The following is a 26,986-nucleotide window of genomic DNA, read 5'->3' on the forward strand; positions in this document are numbered from 1 at the left end:
ATAACAAATGCTTCGCAGCCCTTTGCTGGCCCGTGACGTGGTTATGGGGGACGCCTGTTACAGGTGTGTTGCATTTATTGATTTGGATGAATTTAAGTCGTCAACAGCGTGAGTAAAGAACATCAAACACATGATGTGAGCGAAAGCTTTTATCTCGTTTGCGTCCGCCTGGGATCAATGGCGCTGAACAAAGGTCGGGAGCGATTGCGTGAAGGAAGCTGGCCTGAGAGCAGAGGAGGAGGAGGAGGAAGAGGGAGGAGGCGGTATTTTAAGGGAGGCGAGCCGAAAGGGTCATTCTCATTTTGGTGCTAGTGAAGATGAGGTCGTGCGTGCTCCTCCTGGCCCTGCTGCAGTCTCTGGGATGCACAGGTGAGAATATCTTCACCCCAAAGCGAGGTTCAGTAACTGCAGCCCGCTCTAATGCACGATCTTGCAGGCGCTCCGCTGCGCAACTATGAGCTGCAGTCCATGGCGGACAAGGGCCTTGGGGCGGCGGTGGCAGAGGTCAACTCCGTGTACGCCGTGGATCATCTTTACCGAGTGACTCGAGCCTCCGTCACGAAGGTGAGTCTGCACATCACTTAAGAGGAATCGACACCTGATATTAATACCACGTGCACACGTGTCAGGTGATTCCCAGAGGCCTGGACACCGTCGACCTTATGATGCCGTTCGGCATTAAAGAGACGGAGTGCGCAAAGGCTTCCGGGAAGGATCCACAGACGTGCGCCTTCAGGCCTGGCTTCTTTGTGGTGAGACACATTTAAAAACTCCTAATCTTCAATAAAATATTCACAGTGTATTAAAGTCATTTACTGATACCTCAAGTCTAGACACATGTTGACCGACTGTTGCAGCCAGTTTACACAGGCACGAGTTCACTGAGTTTATCAAATCTCCTCGTGCTTTTTCTTTCCCTCCTCTGCTCCAGCCGTCCCTCTCCTGCTCCACCTGGGTGCGAATCTCCTCCACCTCGACCCAGGTGGTCTCCCTCAGATGCGGCCACGACAGCTCCAGCTCCAGCTCAGAGTCCAGCGAGGAGGTGAGGGCACAGCCTGGCGCTATTTACACAGACATACCCTGAATAAAGGTAAAAGTAAAGGCAAACACGGTTGCCCTCAAAGGGGCATACAGCACAGTACGGTACACGGGTAAAGGTGGAGGCTTTCATTCCGCAGGTGTTCTCTAGGAGGAGGCAAGAATACGTCCCGTTTGCAAGCAGAGGTAGGCACGTTTTACTTGGCACGGCAAAGTCAGGTGGTTAAGTTACTCAAACCTGGATTGAGAAAGCTATTTTTTTTTATTAACCCCCCACCACGACAGACCCAGCTCCGAATGCAGCGCCCGTCCAGCCCGGACGCTTCTTCCAAAACCGAGCCGTTGACGTCCAACCCAGAGGAGACACCTTTAGCAACTTCATGGTGTGACAGTCCAGCTCACTCTAGACACATTCATGGTGCTGATCAGGACAGAAACTTGAATTAAAATGACTTTTAACGCTACGACTTTGTCTCCTTTTTATTTTAGTGCAAGGCGGCATGTGAGCACTAGAGGGCGCACGGGGCCCACAGAAACAAACGCTTGATTGAGTTAAATAAGGACTCTGAGACAGGTTCAAGTCTGGTTTCAACATTTATATTGTGATTTTTCAGTTTATATGCAAGAGGACAGAGTTCCTCCACCTGTAACCACTTTTCTTCATTCCATTTGGCCCCACATGTTCACACATCAGCACATCAATAACTTACATACCGTACTGGAGCAAACTTCCTGATTACGATGGACGATGATATTATAAGAAAAGGTACGAATAGCATGTTATACGGGCTCTCTGTGTGGAATGCACCATCGTATCTTCGCCTCGCCTCTGAAAAGTCTGTAAAAGCTTCCACCACGGCATTTCCACAATAATTCAGTCTTAAGGATCTGAAACGTTTATGATATGCAACCCTGGCAACGCGAGGGCACTGTGTTGACTTCCTCAGGGGGACACGTTAGCACCCTAAAGATCAAGGCGTTGCTGCCAGAAATGAAAACCCTTCATGATCGGCTATCTAGATACAAAAAGAAGCGACCTTTGTCCGGAGCTGCAATGGCACCATGAAGACTCAACAGACACAATGTTGACATTCAGTCTAAATGCAAGTCCGACGGTTTCTGTTATCAGCTGGCGCTCTGTACATTGACCAGGCTTTCGCTCGGTTCAATCCGGCCTGTACGTCCTGGACGGGGATGCCGTGCGACTAAAGGAGGCGGCGACGGAGCGGCAGCTGCGACTGTACAGATACAAACTGAAGGATAAGGTCCGAAATCAAGCCAACACACAGGGAACTCACACAGTCCACGAAGATACGTCACCACAAGCCTCCTCTCCATTTACAGAAGTCCAATACGAGTTTTGCATTAAATAAAAGCAGATTTTTTTGTCCCCCCCAGTTGCACAGTCCAGACTCTGCTGAGCCTCGAGGAAGATATCTCCTTTCTGTTTTAACCTCTGTGCAAGACTTTGGGAATAAGGCTTCCTTCTGATTTGCATTTTTAACGAGCGCTGAAGCAGACTAGAAATGCGTGGGACGACGGGTCTGAGCGCATCTGCGTTACTGCAATCTAGTGTTTCGTTTTAAAAAAAAAACGCCTTCCACATACATTCCTCCGAGCCCGCGACCGTCGCCCCCGCTCCTTTTGCTTTGTTGACCAGCTATTAAAAGACACTTATAAAAAAATCCTTCCATTTATCGGTCATTAAATAATTTTATATAAAAGCAAACCTAACAGTCCCTGTAACGAGAAGGCCTTCCCTAATGGTTAACTACTCACCATTAAATCATACATCCATGCACGCACACGATGCATGCATGCAAAGTCAGTCTCTGCTTCTCTCGTTCTCTCACACATGCGCACACACCGGAGCAGCTCCATGATTTACAGCTTGTTGTTACACGTGGTCCATGCAGTACCAAAAAGCAGAAAGATCTCCCCCTCAACGGGTTTCCTCTCTCTCTTTGTTTTGTTTTTTTTTTTGTTGTTGTCTCCAGTACGTGGCACAAACTTATGGCAAAGAAGCGGATAGATGATTTGGCTCAGACCTGGATCCAGTAATATTTGCATGGTTATAGTGTTCGCTTAACTGTGCTCGGTGTACCAGACAGGAGGGGCTTACCACGGAGGCCAATAGTTTAGACAATCACAAAGAAGTAATATTTTTTTTTTTGTAACTTAAAACCCCAACTGATCCAGGATGCCTAGCGTGGTAAAAATCATTAGCAAACACTCGTAGTCCATGGTCTGGTTTGGCTTTCAGTATATACACAGTCATGTGTTCGTCACTGCGATCCAATGAGGACAGGAGCATCTTAGGGTTGAATTTGTCCATTTTTTAATCGTTTAAGTTCAACACTCTCCCGTGAGCTTGGTGGTGTCCCCCCGTTTGGGTGGCGCGGGCGGGGGACCTCGTCGTAGCGTTGCATAGCCTGAGATGTTTCCGGACATGTAGCCGCCGTTCCCTCCGTTGCTCTGCTTTCCTTGGTCCAGTAGCAGCTCGGGGGGCGGCGGGGGCAGCGCCATGTCGTCCATAGTCCCCACGGGGTCCAGCTTCCCCGAGAGGCCGGCAGAGCTGACGGAACCCTGGCGACCCACGGACTTTCGCTTCAGTGTCCGGTTGAGGTCCTCCAGGAAATTGGGCTGTCCCGAGCCGCCCTTTGGGGAGGTGGGTGGAGGCGGGGACAGCGGAGGAGGTTCGGGGGTGGTGTTACTGCGACGCACGAGCGTGGGCGGCGGAGTCTTTTTCAGTGAGCTCTTGCCCCACGTGGAGTTGCTGACGAGGGATATGGGTGGCGGCGGCGGGGGAGCTTGGGGCTGAGGGTTGACCACAGCCACTCTGGGAGGTCCACCGCTGTGCGTGTCATTTCCTGGGGGCGGCGGAGGGGGGAAGAGCTCGGACGCAGGGGGAGGAGGTGGGAAGTAGGCGCAGTCAGGTGGTGGGGAAGGAAAGTCGCCACCGGACTGCTTCGCCTGACTCACTTTTGACTGCAGCGCCAACGGCAGGTTAGCCAGGTTGAGCTTGCCTGGTTTTGGGGGAGCACGGGGTCCGGCTGAGGAGTCCTTGGAAGGGGATCCGGTGGAAGAGGAGGTGGGACACGGAGGGGGAGAAGAGGTGTTGCCCTGGGGGGCAAACTTGCTGAGCAAATTTCTTCTGGACTCTTCGTACGACGCTGAAGAGTTGGACTTGATGCTGGAGTTCCTCTGGGGGGTGGGAGGAGGCTTCTTGCCTCCCACACTGAACGAGCCAGAGGGTGACCTCCTTGTGGGGGAGCCGAGGTTTCCAGGGGGGAGCGGAGGAGGAGGAGGTGTTGGGCCTGTAACGGGTGCTGGAGGAGGTGGTGGAGGAGGAGGAGGTGCAGGGAAGCTAGCGTTGTTGTCTGGAGGAGGAGGTGGGAACTCTGGAGACTGTAGCTGCTGGCCGCCTCCAGGCTGCCATTTGGGTTTGGTCTTGACGGCAGGTGGGGACAGAGGGGCTTTGGGGCTCTCTGTGTGGTTTAGTGTTTGAGATGAAGCTCCTGGAAACTGACTTGCCAGCTGTTTGACGAGAGACATGGTCGGAGGAGCACCTGTGGGAACGGTCGCTGGCTTAGAGAGGCTGTGCTGCTTCGGCAGAGTCGGAGGAGGGTGCCCGGAGGAGTGGCCCGCCTGGAGGCTGAACTGCTTCTTGAGGGGAGCCGGTGGAGGAGGGGGCGGTGGTGGCGGCGGAGTAGGGGTTGGGCCACCCATGGCAGCGGGAGGTGGGGCGGGAGGAAATGGGGAGACTGGCGACATAGGCTTAGGGGCGGTGTGAGGGACGAAGCCAGGGGTGAAGGTTTTGGGTGGCGCCGGTGGAGGTGCAGGAGCCGGTGGAAACTGGGGTGGCACTGGGAACTGCTGCGGAGGGGGAGGAGGTGGTGGCGGGGGCGGTGGCGGAGGGGGAGGAGGTGGTGGAGCAGGGGCAGGCGGCGGAGACTCCTCAAGGCTGCCGTTTGGAGACAGGAGGTCCCGGGGTGGGCTGGGAAAGCGCTCCTTCAGTGCCTGCTTCAGCCCGTTGGGGTAAATGGGCTGACTCACTGGAGGCGAAGCGGGAGGTGGTGGAGGAGGAGAGGGAGGGGGAGGAAATGCTAATCCATTGGCGTGTGGAGCAGGTGGAGGAACTGGGGGTGGAGGGATGAAGGCAGGTGGGGTCGCTGGGCTGGGAGGACCCCGCCGCAATACGGCCATGGCTGACCCAGGGGTTGGCATGGACGGCGGAGGGGGTGGGGGAGGTGGAGGCGGGACAGTAGTCCTTGCGGCTATGTGGTTCACGTTGGGTTTGTTGACCTGTGCGGGCGGAGTCGGGGGAGGGGGCAGGACTTGGTGAGCCATTGCGTGGAGGTGATGGGGCAGCTTGTGGTGGTTGGCAGCTTGGGAGGCCATCTGGTTCTGGAGCCTGGTGATCGTGCTGTACTTGTACATGGTCGGAGCCGGAGAGTGGTGCGACACCATCTGAACGGGGGGCGGGGGAGGCGGCGGAGGTGGCGGCGGAGGAGGAGGAGGAGGCGCAAAATCTGGCTGTTGCGGCGGCACGTGGTCGTAGCCGCTGATGGTGTGTGGCGGCGGCACGTGGTCATAGCCGCTGATGGCGTGGGGTGGCGGCGCGTGGTCGTAGCCGCTGATGGCGCGGGGCGGCGGCACGTGTTCGTAGCCGCTGATGGTGGGGGGCGGCGGCTGCTGCTGCTGCTGTTGAGGCCCTGGTGGAGGAGCCTGTGGTGGTGGTTGTGGTGGCTGAAGGGCCTTCTGAGGAGACTGGGGCTGGGGAGGCAGGTGCTGGTGTTGTGGCTGGGTTGGCGTCTGGGGCTGCGGCGGGTGCTGTTGGTGAGGTTGAGGCTGCACCGGAGGCTGCACCGGAGGCTGAACCGGTGGGGGCGTCAGGGCTTGGTGGTCCACCGAATGTTGGCTGTGATGCCGGTGGACGTGGGAACCGTGTGGCAGAGTGGCAGATCTGGACGCCTCCATCCTCATCTGCGGAGAAATTAAGCGTGAATCAAATATTCCCGAACAAACCGCTTTACTTAATCCCTGAGAAGTTAAAGGAAGCCGTACCTTTGAGCTTTCCTCAATCTGGGTGCCCCTCTTCCAGGCTTCAGAGAAAATGGAGCTCACCACGCTCTGGGACCGACCATGAGAGGAGCCCGTGTCCACCCCGCTGTCTGAATGGCCTGAATGATTAGACTGGGACTCTGAAAGAGCACGAGAACGACACGTGAGCCTTCCCCCGAGAGAACCAACGGATTAAAAACTGAAACGATGCGAGCGAACCAGCTAACCTGGTATGCTGGCCGAGCTGGAGCCGGACCGGATGCTGGAGGTGGACAGAGAGGACCAATCGTAGGCCGCCTCCGTCCTCTTCATGGCTTCCTGGTAGTTCACGTACAGCTGCTTCCCATACTTGGCGATACGAATTCCATTCACCCACTGGTGCAGGGTGCGGACGTCGTCGCAGCACAGATACTTGATGTACTGCGACTTCTTCTGGATTTGTGGATGCTGGAACGACAAGTAAACACACATTATGCGTACATCATGAGCGTCTCCTGGCCATTACTGGATCATTGTTTAAACACAATGAAGCGGGCGATAAAACAGCCTGCTTATTAAACGACAATAACATCAAATCAAACGTAAGTGACTTGTTTGGAATCCGGGGTGCTATGAATAGGCGTGTTATCTAACAGGAAGCAGTAAATGCATGGAGAATGCTCGTTAATGTGTCTCCAGGGCGCCTCTACACTCGGGTTAGAGAGAAATGCTCACCTTCAGCGCCAGGCAGTAGTCAGTGGGAGCCTTGTATTTGCTGCGGTAGTCCTGGCCGTAATACACGTTAACGTGGTCCAACTGCAGGAAGCACACGAGATCTCTGGACGCCTGCAGAGGAGATGACACGGGAAGTTAGAGTTCAACATTTCTAAATCAGTGTCTGGTTGGATACACAAATTAATTTAACCTGCTTCCCAGCTCATGCAAAGATCTGAAATTCAAATAAATAAAACAATACAGATGCAGCAACTGAAAATGACTCTGGAGGATGACGGAGCTAAAAATAGACCACATGTGCGCAGCAAATCCACCCGAGGCGTGCATTGTCTGCAGGTTCTGTTGTTCAAAGGCCGGAGCAGGAAATACCAAAGAGCACACTGTGTGGATCTGGTTCTCATAACCCCAGCTCCACATTTCAGTTCCCGCATCTTCACTGAGTGACGCGACTGACCTTGGCTTTGCCTTTGGGGACGTAGTAGATCCCCGAAGCCCTGAGGAGGAAGTAGCGCTTCTTCCATGACTTCTTCCCGTCCTCTTTGAGCCACAGGACACCCTCGATCTCTGGCACGGACACCGAGCCACCGCAGAAACACTCCTGAAACATGTACACTTATAAGTACTGCTCTTGAGCATAATAGTGTGATGGACGTGGCTGTGCTTGTGTGTAATCGTACCTCCAACAAAGCCTCTTTATTCCTGTCGGCCATTTCTGACGTCTCCTTCCGCCCCAACAAATAGTTCTGGAGAAGAAATGTGAAGTGAATGGAGGAGCGTCATATGTTAAATAAATTATTCACCTTTACTCGCTTTGACCTACTTCTGACTCATAACACACTCCCGTGTTCACTCTCTGGCTGTGCGCACACTCTCAGCATGCATAAACTATCTGTGTGTGTGTGTGTGTGTGTGTGTGTGTGTGTGTACAGTACGTGCTTTTAGTATTTACACACTGAATCCAGAGAAGCTAAAGGGACTACGAAGAAGATAATATGTCGGTGTGTTAGCAGTGTCGCGGACTTTCACCTGCGGGTTCTTGAACAGGGCGTACTTCTCGATGCGCTCAATGAACATGAGCTTGTTGTGGCTGTCCCGGGTCCAGTTTAACAGATTCTCCACCAGGTTCTCGTGATCCTCGAAAATGCGCTCTGAGAAAAGGCGAAAGGGGGAGTAATGAACACAAGATGCTGGATGTGCATTTTTCTTCTTCTTTTCTTTTTTTTTTTTTTGCTGACACGCGACTGCGCTCTTAATTTCCTCCCTGCAGGGAGTTGGTGTTTTCTTTGGGTGAGGCAGATTCTGACAATTAGCCCAAAGTCACCCGGGTTTCCTGCTTTGCGTGCGCAAAGTAATAAAAATGAAATGCAGTCCATGTGCCGCGAGTTTTTATTTGACTGCTCCGTTTACCCATCTGTAGCTCGGTGATGGTTTCCACCAGAGACCAGTCGGGGCTGTAGCCGCAGTGAGACTTGTCCAGCAGGCTGTCCAGCACCTGCCTGACCGTCTGCCGCTCGTCCACCATCATGGTCTTGGAGCTCTCGTCCGACATGTGGACCCTGATCACCAGCTGAGGGAGAAGAGAAGGAGCAGCATGCGATAGATTATTCACTATTAGACAATTTAATTAAATCTATTTTATTATTCTATGTATTCTTGTAGTTTAAAGTAGTATTTTATTCTATAGTTGTACTATCGTGTAAATAAAACATTACTTACCATATAACAATAAAAGTTAAAAGCTTAAAGGAAAAGATTTGTCGCAGGAACCATGGGCTCTTACATCTTGGTTAATACTGAATACCGGTATTGTTTAAATTTTCTTTTGTAAAAAAGTGAAAGTGAAGTTCCGTCACTGCGAGGCGTGGTGAAGACGGAAATTCCCGAATGACGGAGCGGCAGAACGAGAAGACTTGTGCATTCCTGGGGACACTCCCCGTTTTGGATGACCTGTCCTCTGGCTAAAACTGTCCCCGAAAATGTCCCCAATTTGTAGCTTTTTATGAATGAGAAAAAAAAAATGTTGCGCGCAGACTACAGTTATTATGGTAGCCGATTGCATTGCTATTGACATTACAGATATAGCAGTTTAACTATGAATAAATATGTCAAAATAAATGAGACTGTAATTGTTTCCTCATTTCATCTTGATAACATTTAATTATTTTTTTTATCTCGCAGCTGTAAATGTCCCCGGGTTTCCACATCAGTAGTCAGTGCTAACACAGGGCCATGCAAACCCGTTTTACCACTAGTGCGGGATTATACTACAATATTTACTCATCATCACAGTATAAAAAGTCCATCCTTAGTCAATCTGCTGCATTAATTCCTCTCTCAGCCAGTAGAAAATGTTGTGGACACACAAGTCATACCGCTCCAGCCCTAGGTCACAGTGTCGGCCTCTAAACGACGCGACAATCCGGCCAAAGTTTTGCCTCTATAAGCAGCTAAACGTCCTCCACAAGGAGCCGGATTACTCTAATCTGAACGTGACGGACGCACGAGCCAAGTCCGGCAAAGTCGCAAAGTCACACGGCCGACGCGAGATCCCAAGTCTTGGTGCGAGGCCAAATGAAGCCGTCGTCGGCCCATATCGCAAACCCCCGAATTCCAATCAGCGGATTTGTACTGGTGACTGACGTGCAACTTGAACCAATGAGAGGGCGAGAGAGACCCTCAGACGTCTGAGGCGTCTGACCTACATTTCTTAGAGGAGTTACCCCCTCACAAATCCTTGAACAAAAAAAAAGTTACACCGAGAACACTTGCCTTAGGATTTGTGTTTATTCTATGCGCCCTTTATCTTCTCATTATGCATCCACTTGTTTGCCGAGACATTCGTTCATTGAGTTTAAAAGGGCATTAAATGGCGCCGCTGTCGTCTGCAGAGACGGCTCATTCACCGGCGGTAGCGGCCTATCGGCGGAGAGCAACACCAGCCTCCCAACGGAGGGGTTATTCGCCGGAAAATCAGCCGTCGTCGTCGCCGTCGTCTTCTCCTCTAAATACCACGTCTCGCATTAGAACTTGTCTGCATTGTCTTTTTCAGAAGTCTCCCCCCCTTCCAGTCTCCAGATTCCTTGCTCCCTCCTCACCCAGCTGACGCGCGCACAGAATCAAACGCCGCAATGACCTATTTTTCCCCAGCGCCTCGCCGTGAATGAAGTTCACAAAGAAATGGATACGAGGAGACGGCGATTATGGTGATCATGCTTTTCTTTAAAGAGAGAGGGTCGGTGGTTCTACCTTTTTGACCTGCGCCTCCTTGATTTTCTCCAGGGCGACTCTGATCTTCTCTGCCTTCAGTTTGGCAGCTTGCTCCTCCTGGATGGATGGACACACAGGAGCACGGTTAACAGTCAGTCACACAAAAACAACCTTTCCCCTTTGATTCCACAGCCCTGCCTCATCCTCCTCATTCCTCCGTGCACATGCAACTCCATTAAACAGTCGCCAACGCGCTTGAGCTTTTAAACATATCCCTCTGCTTACCTGTCCCCTCCAACAAGACGCCATCACCTCCATTCTACAGGTTGTGTAAGCTGCTACGTTTTAGCATTCGGGACGCAAGTAACCGCAATGATGCTAAACCGCCTCCGCCGCCGCCGCCGTCGTCACATTGTTCCCTTCAAATATGGCGCTACGCTTGTACGGGGTCCGCACTGGATTGGCGGCTCCTCTTTGATCTCGCTCCACCGGCAGGGGGGAAACAATAATAGGAGACCCTACCCCCCTTCAGAAAGAAGAGAGTCTGCAGATGGATGCTGCTGGATCAGCTCGGATGGCACCCAAGCCATCCACTGGAAGATCCATAAACCATGATGAAAACCGGAGAAATCGACTAAAAAGTAAACCAGCCAGCCGCTTTTCCCGATTCAAAAAGTTACTCCGGCGTCCTCCATCAAAGCGGCGACTCCGAGGCTCTGTGACATGCGGTGCATGTGCGCCCGACGAGAGCACAGTTTATCTAAAAAACCCCCAAGTCAGATAGCAGGGAGGACAATGCCCCTCCCCCTTCCATCCTCCCACCCTCTCTCTTCCTGCTCTCCATCGCTCGCTTCCTCCCTTCATACCAGGCGTCTGGGAGCGTGCCCAATCGATGGAGCATAATCCCTCCCCACAAAAATAGTAGAATGGGGAGGACGAGACCCCGTGGCCAATCGAGGACGAGGACCGTGACCGACTCCGGCCAAACCACAGCGACAAGGATGGAGAGCGGGATTTAGGTGAATGGGGAGAGGTGCTGAATATTTGAAGTGTGTTTACAAGAGGCACGGACGAGGGCGAAGAAGGGGAGGAGGGGAGGTCGGCCGCCGCTCCCCAAGCCTCTTATCTCACCCCCCGCCTCCCTCCTTGACCCAGACCCAACCTTTTCCACATGACTGAGCAGGGACCCGCACACATTAACGGCAAGGAAGCTCTGTCGGGCCAATGCACAGCAGCGGCAGGTTTTTAGAGGCGAGAGTGGGAGAGAGTCAACCTGAGCTCCATCTCACTGTCCCCACCTTTATTCCATCTCCGCATGACACCCTGCTTTTTTATATTATCCGCCTTCAACTCCACCTTCACACCGGAGCCAATTTTAAAAAAGGAGGCTCTTCTGCCTCGCCGGAAAAAAAAAAAAAAAAAAAAATCTCCGCTTTGATGTCTCTAGGGTCTCTCTCCCATCTTACTTGTTCCCAAACATCCCGAGCTCATTCAGCATTCTGAGAATACGCGTTAGTTATGGGAGGCCGAGGCGCCCCCTCGGACTACTTTCTCTTTGAGACGCTTTCTGCCTACATGTGCAAGTCTGTGAGCTTGGAAATTATGCCAGAAACCTTCCAATGGCTTTGAAACACTGAATTAATTTCATGGTTCTGTTACGTAAAAGTGTTCGGAAAGTCTGGCTGCGACGCTGCAGAGGAAATGAACTGTTTTGCTTAGTGAGCCAGCTTTACTTTTTTATTATATTTAAATAAATAAAGGGAGACGACTAAAGGGGAAAATAATCCAAAATCAGAACCGCTAATGGGGATTTATGAAAAGTATGCATCTTTTACTAGAGCATAGGTCTTCAACAGGAGGTTAAGGTGACCCCTAGGGGCTCCGTGGAGGTACTGCAGGGAGGGTCGCAAAATCCTTGGTTGATGAGACATTTTTTGTATATATTTTTTTTAACTTTTCCTCCACAAATTTACATTTCTTTATGCATGAATTATGATAACCTTGGTCAAAAAAATTTCCTGTGTATTTCTATTCCTCTTTAGGCATATAAAAAATGATGCAATTGATTTTTTTTTACAAAATTTTCAACTCACATGGTTAATTACAGATTGCTCCTAGTATAGAATAAATATCCAGAAACTTTAACAGTTATATTAATTCTTACTTGTTGCGAGCATAATTTTTTTTTGTGTGGTGCCCTGCTATGGAAGTATTTACACAAAATTTTCGAGGTGCTTGGCGCTCTCTGTCGGCCATCTTGATTTTGAGAAGAATAAAAAATATTTTTTTAAAATTGCACTTCCACCCACTGGCCAATCGGTGGAAGTGTACGGAGTGATAAACAGACTCCTCTTTTACCAGGCACATGTTTATATATGAATGGGTTTGATGGACGTCCAGAGCTGTCACTGTTCAACAAAACAATAGAAGCTTATTAAGTTAGCGTGCAGATCAAAAATCAAAAGCGAGCTGAAGACAGAACGAGGAAGCAAATGGACAGAGACCAACAGATAAAAGACCACGTTCCGGTGAAGGAAAAAAACAACCAAGTGTATTTAATCTATGTGCACGTAAATAAAACGGAGGAAAAATCCACTCTGTTGCAAAGTTGTGGACTTGGACTTTACTTTGGCGCCACTTTGTTTCTTAATTTGTGCAATTTCCACAAATGAAAACAAAAATAAAAATCTTCCTTGGAGTGGATTTTTCCTCCGAACGAGACATGCAAGAGCAAGGAAAGAGCACGAGTAAAGACGGCGCCAAAAGAAGAAGAAGAGCGTAGTGTTTGAGGGAAGTCACCTTGGTCAGGAGGTGAGAAGGCTTTCCAGCTATGCTTTTCAGAATGAGCGAGGTTTCTCGGTCCAGATAGGAGTGCTTTGGGTGAAGGGGAGTGGACAGAGAGGAGGGCAGAGAGGAGAGAAAGACAAAATATAGAGAAGTCAGGGCCGGATGATTCTCTGAGGGTTATTAATCGCAGGTGTTTTGATCTTTTTTTTTTTTGGTTTAAGGGTGGAAGCAAGAGAAAATTTCCGTGAATGAAGCGCTGCAGCAGCAGTAGTGGTGTGGTTGTCATTAGCTGCGGCTGTGGGTAAAGAGGCAATGATTGTGAGATAGATATGCACAGAGAAAACTCGAGTGTGGGAACTCGCACTCCTACGGCTACACAACAACAAGTCCACCACTTTCACACCATTACACACGAAACCAAACAAAAAAAAATCTGACATCACACAGTTAAAAAAAAAAAAATGTGCTTGCACTCTAACCGTATGACGTCCTAAACACATGCTACTCGCACACATGCACTTACAGTTGCCCGATCCATCTCACTCTCCCGTGAGGTGAAGTCAAGCTGCCGCCTGGCCGGGTTACCGTTGGCCCGTCGCAGTGTGACATGCTGGTGCGTGGGCGGGGGAGGGGATTCAGGGAGGGGGGGTCGCGAGGTGCAGGCGTGACGGACGGAGGCCGCAAATATGAGAGGGGATGCAAACACAGACAATGTAAACACGTGCAAGGGGAGGAGGGGTAGCAGGGGACATGCAAGTTACTTATAAACTTTTTTAATCTAAACATCTTCATCGGCTTTTTGCTTTTGTTAGTGAGTCAATGTGCTTTAAGAGCTCATGCGAAGGCAGGCGTTTACGTTGTAATCCGAGTCACACTTGAGATTACAGCGTATTTAGCGAAGCGCATGAGATGCACAATACACATGAGGTATTGTGCATTAGCTCCACATATGCCATGCAGCTCCTCATCGCACGTGCTTAAACGTGCACGTTTAGGATTAAGGTCGGTTCATTCTGCTTTTTCTGCCCACGCATTTCACTTACCAGTAAATCTGGAGTTACTACATCTGCGTCTTAAATGTTGGACATACCTCCGTGCTGGTCTGGCTTTGTCCTTGCGTGCTCGGGCTGCCCTCCGCCTCTCCGCCCATCAGCACTTTGTCCGCGTCCAGGGAGTCCATGCTGGACGCCGAGGCGCACGCCGAGTTCACGCTGGACCGCTGCGACGCGGCCTCCTGCTCGCTGACGGCGCCCACCGAGCCGGCCCTCCGGTGCTGCTGGGCCGCCCCGCCGCCGGACGAGCCGGACGACGGCCGCCGCAGGGTGGAGGAGGAGAAGGACGAGGAGGAGGAGGAGGACGAGGAGGACGTCTGGCGCGCCGCCTCGTCCATGCTGAGCGAGGCCTTCTCCAGCTGGGACGTGATGTCGTCCAGGGAGATGTTGGAGGCGGCGGCGGGGCGGGTGCCCGCGCTGCCTCCGCGCACGGTGTTGGCCGGCGACGCCCGGGTGCTGCTGCTTGTACTTCCTGTCGGGGAAATCAAAGTTTAAACAAAGCAAAAAAACACAAAAACGTCTACGATTGCCACTAAAACTAGCAGCTACCTCCGCTGCTCCCCCCTCCACCGGTGCCCGTGTGCTTGGTGCTGGCGCTGCGCCCCCCGTGCCCTCTCTGCGTGCCTTTGCTCTGGCTGCGGGAGGTCGAGTTCGGTTTGGAAATGGTGCTGAGCTCCTGCTCGATGGAGCACAGGTCGGCCATGAGGGCGTCCAGGTCCACCGTGTCCCCCTGGTTCAGCGCCTCTGCGGCGAGACGAGATAAAGGACAGAGGGGGTCAAGCGGAGAGGAAAGGGGGACGGGTTCTGCGCGGCTGTTTTCACACTCTCACCATTTATGTTGTACATGGAGAAGCGGTAGGAGAAGTTGGCCATGTTCGTCTCCTGCCTGAGAGGAGGCTTCTGCAGCGTCTTTTGCGGCCTGCCGTCATCCAGACTCTGCAGCGCACACACACACGAAACATCAGGCGCACATACACAAAAATAAACAAACAAACAAAAAAAAAACACACACACACACAGTGACAGTAGCACAGGATCTAAACACTGCTACACTCCTTCACGCACACTTAGAAATACAAGATTCAAAGTGGTGGGAGGGGAGTTGCTAGGATACGGTAGAGGGAGACAGGATTAGCAGTGTTAAGGTTGCTATGGATACAGCCCCGTCCTTCCTCTCCTCTCTCCGCTCCTCTACCTGTGCGAGTCTGTGTGTGTGTCGCCCTCTTTGCGCGTATGTGTTAACCTGTGTGAGTTTGTCCAGCTCCCCCAGCCAGGCTCCGAACATCTTGTCCAGGTCCTGGTCCTCCTTGTCGCTGTCCTCCTCTGCTCCGTGGTCCAGCTCATCGTCCGATACCTGCTCCATCTACAGCAGGTGGGGGGTGGGGGGGGGAAGGCAAGAAATTATCAGACGAGGACACGCACATAAATTCACTATGAGGTCACGCCCACGTAGCAGGGACGAGCTGAACGGGAAAGGAAAAGGAAAAAAAAAAAAACCTTCGGCTCAGCTCGTGCCAACCTCACTGCCTGTTACCATGACAACCGCTCGTGGACCCCTAGCGGGCATCGCGTGGTGTGTGATCACCGGAATGCCCTGTAGTGTCGTAGTGTTGGTTCACCACCGACACACCCTCCGTGCCCATGTCATGATCCAAAAGAGACGGAGAGAGAGGGAGGGAGAGGGGCTGGTGGAAGGAGGTGGAAGGAGGCGCAGAGCATAATGTGAACCACCGAGTTCTCTTGGGACGCACAAATCAGCACTAAATTATGATCTCAACCAATAACGTGGGGTATTAATAGCCATTTTGTGCACAGTGGATACAGTGTGTAACCCTTGTGGTTGTGGGAGGCCAAAAGCTGATGGTCTGGCTCCCTCTATTGGACACAAAGGGAATATGTGCAACAAGCAGATCCAAGTTGGATAAAAAAAAATGCAACTGAACAAAGTCATCAGATCTCCTTAAAGCATCTTAATACAAAATTCAGACCTTCTGAGAATCAAAAAAATAAAATAAAATACAATAAAAACAGCACAAATCTAATCAATGTGTTCACAAACACAGGTTAAAACGAAGGACAAGGGCACTTTACAGGAGACAAAACACTAAAAAAGTAAGGGGTCACAGATTAGACTTAAAAACAAAAAAAACCAAAAAAAAAACTGGCTCCAGTCAATGCGCAGCCTTGATTCTTTTTTTTCCTTTTTTCCTCTCTTTATCGTTAACTGGAACCAGCGGAGTCACGTAGTTCAGATAAACCGATATTACCCAACATAGGGGGCTGAATAAATACCCGCGAATGCCGACGTGCATCGACAAAGAATGTCATCTAATCACTTGCCAAGTGGAAGGAGAGCAGGGAGGAGAGTAACATTACACCGTAGCGGCCCGAGTTTGTACATCTTGTTACAGCCCACTGCCTCCAACACAGCCCAGTCAGATGGTAGTAATCCCATTGATGTTTTCAGAGGGCGTCACTCCCTCCCGCTATCCACGCTATGTGGTGTCAGTCACTAGCGGGGACTGTACCAAAAACCAGGATTAACCCCTTTTGTTGACCCCCGTTCGTTTGATCCGGTAAAATGTCTGTGTGACTCAGAGTCCGTGTGGTTTTCTTTTTTAATGTTTGTGGTGATTATGAATACTTGGGAAGCTATTTGAAGGCTTTGTTGTGAGACTCTCAGGCGGAGGGTCAAAGATAATACAAGAGGCGGGCTTTGGTAAAGCAAACAGGAATACGAAAGCAAATTAAAAAACCGGTCAGCTGAAAGACGCTCGAAGCTGTTTCGGCGCTTGAAAGGGCTCGTTTTTCGGGCCGCGCTAGTACAACCGCCTTTTTTTTCCTCCGCTCGCGACACGCTCGATGGATCGCTTCCTGCTTTGGCACGCTCGTTAAAATACATGAGGCGCTTGTCATCTAGACGGGAAGGATCGAGTCCAAGCATGTAAACAAAAACAAGTCGACCGAATGCGTGTTTGAAATTACATCCCATGCGCCGGCGGAGCATGTGTGGGAGTCGGAAGAGGAAATGGCCAGGATGTGCAGGATTCCTAATGTCCCTCATGGCCTGTTTCTTGACAGGAAGCTCCAGCTGTCCTGTCCGTGCCACTTACCCCGGACGGGGGGGGGGGGACTGACTGGTGGGTGGGAGGTTGCTGGAAGCCAGATCCAGACTCCTCCACCCTTTGACTAACCCAACCAAACTGTTGCACAACTACGAAATCCGTCCTTTAAATAACTTGGCTACTCTTAAATGTGGCTCCACGTCCGGGCCCCCCCTTAGCCAAGAGACGCATCCACTTGTGTGTACATAGGTGAGTAGCGTCCCGCTGCGAGCTGCAGGGCATGACATCATAGCTGTCTGGAGGCAGACCGAAAGAGGAAGTGACTAAAATCAAATGAACCCCGAGCCGTGTGTCTGCTAATATTCACCATATGTAAATACACAAGCGGCGGATGACTCACGCATTTAATGGCTGCGTTTAAAACAGCAGTCACCCCCCCCCGTGGTTCTGCGTGACACGTTCGCGGGTAGGCCCGTAAGCGTTCGCGCTCCCGACCTGCGCAAATGCTGCAGGTGGATTTTCAATGTAGATGTAATGTTAAAAGAAAAACAGGGCATAACAGGCTATGAAAATAGCTCGGCTGCACTCGTTCTAATGGAATCACGGCCCCGACAACGGATGCTGCTGCAGGTTTAAGTGAATTACCACCTGAGGCCCTGCTTTTAAGCTTATGGAGCATGACCTGGGAGACACGGGAGGAATCTGTGTGCGCGCGCAAACGCACTCCTACAGGCGTCGTCGCGAACCCTTCCCGATCCATGTTTCTTGTCCGAGCGTGACGAGCGTTCGCGGGTCTCTCGTGACTCGCTGGTTGGCGGCGAGGGTCGAAGGGCGAAAGATTAAAGGTGAAAAAGTCGTTCCGAGCAAGAACCCTTTTTTTTTTTCCTTCCCCTGGTGCGTGTAAACACTTGGAGTTCTTGCTGACGCTGCAGCTAAGAGAGTGCACGGTGTGTTCTGGGAGAGCAAATCGCTCTAAATCTGAGAGAAAGCTCAGCAAGCATCCGGTGTTGAGGTGGTTGGACGAGTGGGAGGATGAGGAGGAAGAGGAGGAGGAGGAGGAAGACGCGTCTATCTTTAGACGGAATCATTCGGATCAGAGTGTGTCAAGAGGATTCGAAAAAGGGAGCAGCTCGGAGACAAGACGTTAACTGATTCTGCAAAGATTTTATTACTTTAAACTCCCGGAAACAAAATAGGCCAACGAGGAGGGCTTCACTTGAGGGAGGTAACCACAGCCGCCCTTGTTAAGAAGCGAACCTGATGACTCCTCGTCACATTTTAGGTCACATGACGTGGACCGACGCCGGCCCCGGGGCCTGTGTTCACACCAACTGTGACACACACACACACAATGTTGTCGCTCCGAACTGCGGAGGAGCCTTTGGACTGGCGACAGGGATAATTCACTTAGGGAGAGCTCATATTAAACTCCAGTTCTGAGGCCTGTGTTGTGGTCAAAGGCAAATGGCCGCGGTGCTGTCACCGTGCACGTCTTCAGCGTGGGAACCAACCCCAGAGGAGAGCCACGGCAACAAGAGAATCAGACAGTAGTCGGCGGTCTGGGATTTCTCTGCTTCCATTACTCTTTAAGGCTCTTTTATAGCACTGTGGGCGACAGACGCCTTAACCCACGCCAGTGCGAGTCATTTATACTAGTGAGCGCTGACTCAATCTGTAAAAACGACACCCAAATGCAAGTCATTGCTGTGTTTTGTTAATTTTTGTTTCTACTTCGCTTCCCTCTCAATAATAGTGAATGAAACTTTTGTCGAAATTTCGCTGAGTCATACAAATGTTTGTCCTAAAAAAAGCATCACATACTTGCGATAAGTATATACTTTTTTTAATAAAAATCTCAAACACTGTCTATCTGTGTCATTTTAGGTTTGTTTTGACATTGCCTATCTGTGTCTGGTTCTGTAATTGTCTGTTGTATGATTGCTGTTTTAAACTCTTATCTGTCTGGGTTGTGTAACTGCCTTGGGACTACAGCTGAAAATTGGCATTTGTGCCAAGTCTGGCGCAGTTACAATGATGACTGACACATCAATGTTGATTAGTGTGCACTGTACCAATTCAATGAACTAATACAGAAAACAATAATAATAATTGCAGAGATGGAGAAGCAACCAACCCTAACCCTAAGGCCAATCCCAACCCTAACCATAACCCTAGGTCCAACTCCAACCCTAACCCTAGGTCCAACCCTAACCATAACCCTAGGTCCAACTCCAACCCTAACCCATAACCCCTAACTCACTAGGGTCTGCGTATGTTGTGAGCTGTCCATGTTATCTACGGCACCAAATTGTCGCAGAAGCAGCAACTGCCTATTAGATAAAGGAACTTTCAGTCTGAAGTCGCTCTGTTCACAGTTCATTATGAAGCAGGGTGAATGAAATTACATGGACACTTCATGAAGTCATACACTACATCTTAGCTTAACCGCTGAGTTGCTTTCGTTTATGTCAAAATAGCTGCCGTCAGACGAGCAAGATGTTCAAAGTCCACTACCACCATCGCAACATAGTGATGGCAAAATAGTTGAAAAGGAAGTGAACGTATGTCACATATTGTGCTGCTTTGACTGATTGTAGGACTTGTTGCATACAGATGTCCAACAACAAAATATGGTTAAAATACCATTTTATGGTCATACATTTCAAAAGAGAATCAATTTTGTGATATTCATACGATCTCAAAATGCAAATTCCGTTAACTGACCTCCCACCTGTCCCTTAACATTTGAGTGAAATCCTTTCGTTTTTCAGTCACACCGGAAACAGGAGGGCTGGGATGTGGAATATGACCTTAGCTGTGTAAACACTATTGCGGCCAGATGATGACTGAGTGGATGTTTCCATCGAGTGCTTCTTAATAGACTATTCCTGGCCCGAAAACTCCACCTAGTCACATTTTGTGAGTGCCGCACTGGCATCGGCGCTCGGCTTCTCATCATCCTCCACCTCAGAAAACATCAAGCACACAGAGCTACTTTCTTCTTCTTTCCAACGACCCGCACAAAAATAATCTCGCGTCTGGCGCTGTTCATCTAAAAATATTCTCGACACTTCACATCATCCTGAGCCAAAACCGAGAAGAAAGGGGAGCCGAGAAAGCAGAGTATGGAAAATAGCGAGCGGCAACAGAAACCGTTGAGAGGCATGAATACACCGCCGGGGTGTTTGGCTGTAAATACAGAGTGGGAATTCTCGAGCGTTTAGTGGGACACAAACGTTCACACTGAGAGGAGTCTCTGGGGGCAGGTGTAGACAAAGCTCAAACGGAGGAAACGAGTTAAACATTTAACATGGCTAGGAATAGCTCCAAATAGTTGCTCAACAGGCCTGGGAATGGTAACGGGTCAGCCAGGCTGCAGTGTAAACCTCCCCCACTCTCCCAGTACTTTTAACACGAATGTTATCTGAAACAGGCAACGCGTAAAATCATTTTAGGGTAGAGTAGGTTCTTGCGCAGCTCTGATGATGCAAATAAGAACACAAATATTCTCATGCCAGCTCCCTGGGGACGAAGCTTCTTTTTAAACCCAGCAGAAGCAAGGGCAGCTAATGGAAAAGCTATTAATGGCATAAACAAATTTTAAAAGAATGATTTTCTGCGTAATGTTGAACAAAACACTTCAATATGTGCCATCCATATGCAAAAGCAACACTTTCCTATACGTGCTTGTGCTATATGATCAAGGTTCGTATCGTAGTAAAAGCCGTAGACAAAAGCCAAAGCAAGTAGAGCTCCCCCTGGTGTCCGGCTGAAGTATAGGTCATAAGCTCTTGGGCCAAACTAAAACCCTAAAATACAAGTCAAATACATTTTTTTAAAGGACAGGTTCAGTCATAATAATGATAATAATATAGCAGTGTATCAGTTTTTGGTTTCATTTTTGTTTAATAATTGACGCAACAGAAACAGGATGTGACATAAAGGCCAAACCCTAGCACCATGAGAATTTTAAGACCTGACAGACTATGATTCACACTTACAGATATGTCTGATTACCATCATAGCCTGCGTGGCCTACATGCTACAGCCATTAAACAGAACCCCGAAATGTCAAATGTCAAGATATCATAATGTCAGCCTGTATCATACCAGGCCCAGTTAAAGCCACCGTGCACTTTCTGCATCTTGATTGCAGCTTTAACGACAGAACAAAGCCATAAGCTCTCAAATGCTCGGTTTCACAGAGATATAACAGATACAATCTCATTGTAAAACGTGTGAGCATGTGTAATAATTTCCAGACCGCACAGACGGCGGATATTTGCTCATTTCCGCTCCCGCTTTTCCAAGCCAACTCCCTCCAGAAGTCGCACAGGGAGGAGACCAGAAAGCAGCATCCCCATGTCAAATGGACGGCGCTGAAGTTAAAAGCAGACAGAGGGGAGCTGGGAGCTGCGGCTAAGCAGTGCCAGCTGAAGGGCTTTTTGAACAAGGGGGGCGTTTTGTCGGCCGCGGTCCAAAGTCCGGCTGGGTGTGGCCGGTTGGTCACCTCAGCTGACCCGTAGCAACCCGCTGACGTCTGGCTCAAGAGGAAAACGGATGACATAATACTTTGTTGGTTTTTCCCGCGATGAATGGGGAAACAGGGTGGATGCAGCTTTAAAGGTTAAAGACACAAGCTTGATTATCACAAGTTTGAATTGGGGACGGAGGGGTATGCAGAACGGGTGGATTTTCTTGGAACTGACGTAAGATTAGTCTGACGCTACACTGCTTTGCAGCTGAAAAAGAAAGAAAAAACACATGTCGATATCTGCCTGGTGACTGCTGTAGATTAATGTTACTGGCTGACGTTAAACTGATGCTGGTTATTCACCATCTAAACAGAAACCCTTACTTATTAATTAACCAGGTTGTATTCTCTTCAAAAATCCCTGAGTTCAGGCGGAAATTTGCACGAATTCTTGCTAAATGACATGTGAAACGAGGTCGTTCCGCGCATATTAAGCGCGACGGGGACCAGTCATTTTCTCACCTTACACTGAAAAGTGATTGCGCGGCGAAAAAAGAACGGTCGGATGCCTTCGTCACGATGACGAAAGGCGGCAACGGCCACGGTGGAAACAGAAAGTAGAGCATACGTGAAATGATTAGTCAGCACTTCCACACAGGAGCAGTAAAAACAACAACAAAAAAAATTAAAAAATGATAATCTTCTGCAGTTTCCTAACCCACATACAGAAAAATGAGATGGAACGAAATTATGCACTCCAGATTGTTACCCGTAGTAACTGCAATATAGACATAAAGAAGATAAATAAAATAAGATAAATAAAGTAGAGCTGTCATACGGGAGGAAGGACGGGGGAGTGTTGAGGGGGAACAGAGGCCGGCGAGAGAGGAGGGGAGTGATGGATGGATGCAATAACGGAGGAGCGGAGCCGGCTATTAGGTTGTGAATAAAGGGGAGGGACGGATGGACAAAACAGCAGCTATGGTGTCATTAGTCAGGCGCGAGCAACAGCCTGGAAGCGGAGGAAAGGGCCTCGCGCACAAACGCAGCCGGGTCCGGTGGAGCGCGGCGTGACGCGGCGAGCCTATTAGGAGGGAGGGGCCCGGGCGAGAAAGATGAGGAGGACGTCGGGAGCGGACAGATGGAGAGGGAGACGGGGGAGGGGAGGAGAGAAAAAAAAAACTGCACGGTCACAGTCAGCGGTGGGCGGTAGGTGTGAGGATCCGGGGCCGAACTCGCGGCAGCCGAACGCCCGTCGCCGTGGCAACGCGCGCCGATCAAAAGGCCCGCACAGTGGCTCGTATTATACATTATATTCAACACACACACACACACACACACTCATGGGATGTTTCCATGTCTCCTTGCTCCTCTAAGCTGATTTCCATACTTCCTCAACGGTGAATACAAACAGAGGTGATTTGTGTGGCGTGTAAAAAAACAAACAACAACAAAAAAAAAAAAAGCTGACACAAGTCTGGTCCCCTCCTCTCTCTCTCTCGCTGCGCGTCTGTCTCCCTCGGTTAAAACCTCCCTCGCAAACACGGCGAGGATGTGTCAGCTTTCCTCCGCTGCTTCCCTTCAGGGCACCAGTCCAAATGTGAAATCAATAGTCTTGTCCCTTCCTTCAAGAGATAGGGTTACACACATACAGACACACACACACACTCAGGGGCTCAGGTGATGTGCTGCAGAGGGCTCATATGCACCCACAACTTTCTCTCCCTCTTTTTTTTTTTTTTTTTTTTAAACACGGTGCAGCACTGCAGCAGCGAGCAGAGGCCGAGGATGTGCACGCCTCCTGACTTCTGAGGAATTCGAGTTCGCTGCATCCACCTGACGCAACTTGAAAAATAGATTTTTTTTTTTTCCTCCAATGGGGAACCCTTATTTACCGCACGGCCGCGCAATTCCCCCGTTTGCGCAGCGCATCCGAGCGGACGGTTTCACACCTGCCACCTGCGAGGGAATACAAAAACGCAGTAAGGTGTGACGCGCCGCGCGGGACGGCACGCGGCGAAAGTGGCCGCGCACGGTTGGCCGCCCCTTGAGCAACAAGCCGGTCGCACATGGCGCATGAAGAGACACGAAAGCAGCTGGGGCCGCCTTCCCCCGTCAGCCTATAGGTTACATATCCCCTGCAGCTGGTGTGTGTGTTTTACTCTCATCACCCTCAAAGCAAAGACGTCTGTTTCCTGTTTCTCCCGTTGTGTCAATAACACACACACACACACAGGGGGATTTCTTTTTTGATTTCCCAAAGGTCTTTTGTGGCCGGCGCGTCTTCAGGACCGGAGTGACGGACGGCGTAGTCTTTAAAGATGACCGAAAGGAACAGTTGCTATGACAACCGCGCCGGGGAACAGTTGCCACCGTCGCTGCGTGCGATGTGTACGTGTTGAGTGATACTGACAGCTGAGTGTCGGCTTCACGTGACAACCCCCCCTCGTCCCCCCCTAACGCACACTCGGTTTAAACACACGACACTGACACACGTCTAGAAACCTTTATAAAAACCTCTGTGACACACGAGCGCGGGCTACTTCCTGGAACACTCTGAATCCAAGGGAGCAGACTTCTTCCTTTTCGTCTTTTACAAGCTGGAAAAAAAAGTCCTCCGTCCACATATCTAAACTTTACAACAGACGAACTCACACGTGCGTCCTCGAGAAACAAATACGTGTTTATTCTGTAAATCAGACAAAAGCGAACTGCGCAAAGGAGACTCATGCGCAGGCAACAAACCTCAACCGCGAAAACCCAAAAAAATTTGAATTGGCAAGCTTTCCTCGACAATTTCCATAAACAAAAATGAAATGGAAAGCAGCAGCCAGGGCTGCCCTTAGCGGGGTGGTAGCTTCTGTTTATAAGGCTGCTATTTCACCATCTGGGCCGTGTGTTGTTTTCCACCACCGTGTTATGGAAAGAGGCGCAGGTGTCGACGCGCGCCGTCACGCGTTGCGTTTTCTCGCCTTTTCCCCTCCCCTCGCCGGGTCTACGGCTTCGTCGCCCGGGCCGACTCCAGCGAGAGCGGAAACTTTTGAGAGTTTGGCGACGGAGCACCGCGCTCGCCGCGAGGAGCGCCTCCGTCTGCCACGGTTCGGCGTCACATGGTTCCACTTAAGTCAGGAATTATCTCCTCCGGCGAGGAGGGCTCTCCCCCTGACAGGATCCTCAGAGGGCTCCTCTTCTCTTTCATTTGGCCTTGATTTACAAGGCCTCCTGAATCGGGCCTTTAGGAGGGGCGAAGCCTTTTTCTGCCGCGGCCCTCGACAAAACAACGCAAACATGTGTCGGCCGGAGGCGAAAAAAAACAAAACAGTAAAAAAAAAAATAAGCGCGGAGATGACAGACAGATGATAGCTGGCTCGAGCACACGGCGCGTGTGCGTGTCAGGGACGCTGCAGCGAGAGACCACCTCGTTACGGCCTCCCCGGCTGCTCGTGTCAAAACAAATCGCGACGCTCGCGCGTGCAGCGAGCTTTACTGGCAGCGGCGGCGGCGGCGCAGTCGACGCTGTTTTTCCTTTCGCTCCGAAAACGATCAAACCACAGAAAGCGCCGTCATTTACTAGTTTACAGGAACCCTTACCTCTGAAGTGGTTTTGCCTCCTTCCTGCTGAGGTTAAAGGTCAGAAGAAACCAGAAACCTGAAAGAAAGAGAGAAAAAAAAAAGGGTTTAGAAAAAAGTATTTTAGAAACAAAAAAACTTATGGATCAGCTTGCGCTCTGCTGGAGAATGGAGAGGCTGTGCAGCTGGAGGACTGATTTCACTGTCACAAGAATGCAGAGGATTAACTGTTGAGGGGGCTCGAGCGGTAGGACTTAACCGGAGGCGGGCGAAACGACACTTATCCACGCTCATCTCAAGGCTCGGAAAAGCAATCAGGCGCCGCCGCGGCCTCGATTGGGGTCGCGACACTTTCTGATGATTTCACCAAGCGAGGCCAGATCAGAAACCAAAACTTTTTCGGCCTTTACGTACGAGCGCGCGCGCGACTCACCGGTCCCCCGCGGGGGCCTCCGCTAACGCCGACCAGCTGGAAACAGCTCGGCGAGTCTCATTCACAACAACGCTGACTCACGAATGTGAAGCGGCGCAAGTGCTGAATCACAGCCTGACGACAAACTAAGGGCACGTGCGATTATAATATGCTGAGCTGGAAATATCAGCGCTGCGGTTAGTTTTGTGCGTGTGCGTGTGTGTGCGCGCTAAAGGTAGCTGATGTCGTGGCTAAGGTATTCCCGCCGCTCTCAGCTGTTCCAGCGTATTTCTAAAAACCAACTGTTGTTGAACCGCAGCATGTGGCGCAAAAAAAAAAAAAAAAAAAAAGGGGTTGTGCACCTCGCCCTTTACGAGTGGTTCCCCAGAAACGCGCGACTGCCTGCTCAGATTACCGCTCTCACCCGGCCTCACCCCCCCCGACATCTAACGCGCGATACCAGTCAGTCAACACAAGGCCACCGAACAGGTGCGGTAGCGACACATGGGTCCGTGCAGCTGCACGGGGACACAGTTGCTTCAGTCGCAACAGCAGCGCGACGGCCGCGAGCAGCTGCTCCGGAGGGTGAAAACAAAGCAAGCCCATGACACAAACATATATGGCTTAAGATGGGGAAGTTTATTTTAAAGGGCGTAAGAGTTGGAAGTGGAAATCTTTGACAAAAACATGCCCGAAAAAGGTGCCCTGTCTGTGCAGCCAGACTTTTTATGTGTTCCTGCACTAGTGCCCCACTTCGACAAGGGGGAAACAGGGGACACAGGCTCCAGTGTAGTGGGACACAGGTGTGTCCTTGTCCGCCCACGCTTCCCCCTCTTAACGCCACTACTTTTCGGAGCGACTCATTTCCTCCCGGGGCAGGAAGTGGGAAGCGGGGCAGGGCACAGGGGGCGAGCGGGAGGGGGGGGGGCGGCGGTGATGATGTCAGGAGCAGGAAATAAAGACAGGATTGTTGTACGGAGGGGGGGAAGCACAGCACAGCGGGCTAAAAAGTTCAATTCATGAGTACAGTGCACTTACTCCCAAGTACAGTCCCTTCGTTAGCTCTCTTTGATGCCAAATGTCTAATTTAAGGGGAAAAAAAGGAATAAAACGCACATAAATATGAGCCGTCGCGTTCTCACGTTGAAGAAACTGTGCTGACTAAGTAACGCGAAGCACCCAAAAGTAAACAATTGACTTAAGACGCCATGCAACTAAATCAACATGTAACAATGAATTGATATACAGAGTTTTCTTTGCCGCATTCCCCAGCTGTTACAGATCATTACAAGACACGGCCACATGCGGACATATAAACAAGAAGAGGGCGACGCGTCATGACGACACACTACTGGCTGCATTCCTCCCATTCTTCTGCTGCGTGCGCTGTTTTTGTAAAACGCAACCAGACCATTAAGGTGACCTCTAATTTGTAATGCCTAACAAGTACACTCCCTAACTGAACACCGATGGATTAACCCGAAGAGATTTATTGATTCGAAAGCACCCAACAGCACCGTAATCCGGTCCCAGAACAAGATAAAACCTTCGCAGTGACCCTAAGCGTACTCGTAAGGGCGCCGAGGTAAAACCATCAGTCGGC

At 50.5% G+C, this 26,986-nt stretch overlaps 2 protein-coding genes across 7 annotated transcripts in view; one reads left to right on the plus strand and one right to left on the minus strand.

Moving 5' to 3' along the window:
• The first annotated feature begins 199 nt into the window (after positions 1 to 199).
• Positions 200 to 1,502, plus strand: spp2 (secreted phosphoprotein 2). 2 transcript variants are annotated; one of them, XR_007111347.1, is made up of 6 exons: positions 200 to 369; positions 437 to 564; positions 630 to 752; positions 932 to 1,090; positions 1,179 to 1,224; positions 1,324 to 1,502. XR_007111347.1 is itself a non-coding variant. In XM_047576148.1 (6 exons), exons 1-6 carry the CDS (start codon positions 318 to 320, stop codon positions 1,425 to 1,427), a joined length of 564 nt encoding a protein of 187 aa, XP_047432104.1. In that variant the 5' UTR covers positions 200 to 317; the 3' UTR covers positions 1,428 to 1,502. The 2 variants fall into 2 exon arrangements, 1 of the variants encoding a protein (XP_047432104.1); XM_047576148.1 differs by having other exon boundaries at positions 932 to 1,042.
• A 117-nt stretch (positions 1,503 to 1,619) lies between these two features.
• Positions 1,620 to 26,986, minus strand: part of raph1b (Ras association (RalGDS/AF-6) and pleckstrin homology domains 1b) — a 35,169-nt gene continuing 9,802 nt past the window's right edge. For 2 of the 5 annotated variants that reach the window (XM_047576125.1, XM_047576124.1), the window contains exons 3-18: positions 24,993 to 25,050; positions 15,106 to 15,225; positions 14,693 to 14,798; positions 14,412 to 14,606; positions 13,901 to 14,334; positions 13,334 to 13,420; positions 12,823 to 12,897; positions 10,063 to 10,140; positions 8,224 to 8,383; positions 7,843 to 7,964; positions 7,494 to 7,559; positions 7,271 to 7,414; positions 6,817 to 6,927; positions 6,330 to 6,549; positions 6,106 to 6,242; positions 1,620 to 6,024 (exon numbers count right to left, since the gene is read on the minus strand). In XM_047576125.1, coding sequence (XP_047432081.1) covers positions 3,391 to 6,024; positions 6,106 to 6,242; positions 6,330 to 6,549; positions 6,817 to 6,927; positions 7,271 to 7,414; positions 7,494 to 7,559; positions 7,843 to 7,964; positions 8,224 to 8,383; positions 10,063 to 10,140; positions 12,823 to 12,897; positions 13,334 to 13,420; positions 13,901 to 14,334; positions 14,412 to 14,606; positions 14,693 to 14,798; positions 15,106 to 15,225 — 4,689 coding nt within the window. In that variant the 5' untranslated portion in view covers positions 24,993 to 25,050 and the 3' untranslated portion in view covers positions 1,620 to 3,390. The remainder of the gene's footprint in view (positions 6,025 to 6,105; positions 6,243 to 6,329; positions 6,550 to 6,816; positions 6,928 to 7,270; positions 7,415 to 7,493; positions 7,560 to 7,842; positions 7,965 to 8,223; positions 8,384 to 10,062; positions 10,141 to 12,822; positions 12,898 to 13,333; positions 13,421 to 13,900; positions 14,335 to 14,411; positions 14,607 to 14,692; positions 14,799 to 15,105; positions 15,226 to 24,992; positions 25,051 to 26,986) is intronic. The other 3 variants (XM_047576126.1, XM_047576127.1, XM_047576129.1) reach the window with 3 other exon arrangements.

This window comes from Mugil cephalus, chromosome 23 (genome assembly GCF_022458985.1).
Source record: "Mugil cephalus isolate CIBA_MC_2020 chromosome 23, CIBA_Mcephalus_1.1, whole genome shotgun sequence".
NCBI classification, from domain to species: domain Eukaryota; kingdom Metazoa; phylum Chordata; class Actinopteri; order Mugiliformes; family Mugilidae; genus Mugil; species Mugil cephalus.

Excerpts from the sequence above, each read along its gene's own strand:
- spp2 (XM_047576148.1), top strand. The coding sequence starts at position 318 with ATGAGGTCGTGCGTGCTCCTCCTGGCCCTGCTGCAGTCTCTGGGATGC. Across the intron at positions 370-436 it reads GCAGTCTCTGGGATGCACAG|GCGCTCCGCTGCGCAACTAT; the intron begins GTGAGAATATCT and ends ACGATCTTGCAG. Across the intron at positions 1,043-1,178 it reads GCTCAGAGTCCAGCGAGGAG|GTGTTCTCTAGGAGGAGGCA; the intron begins GTGAGGGCACAG and ends TTCATTCCGCAG.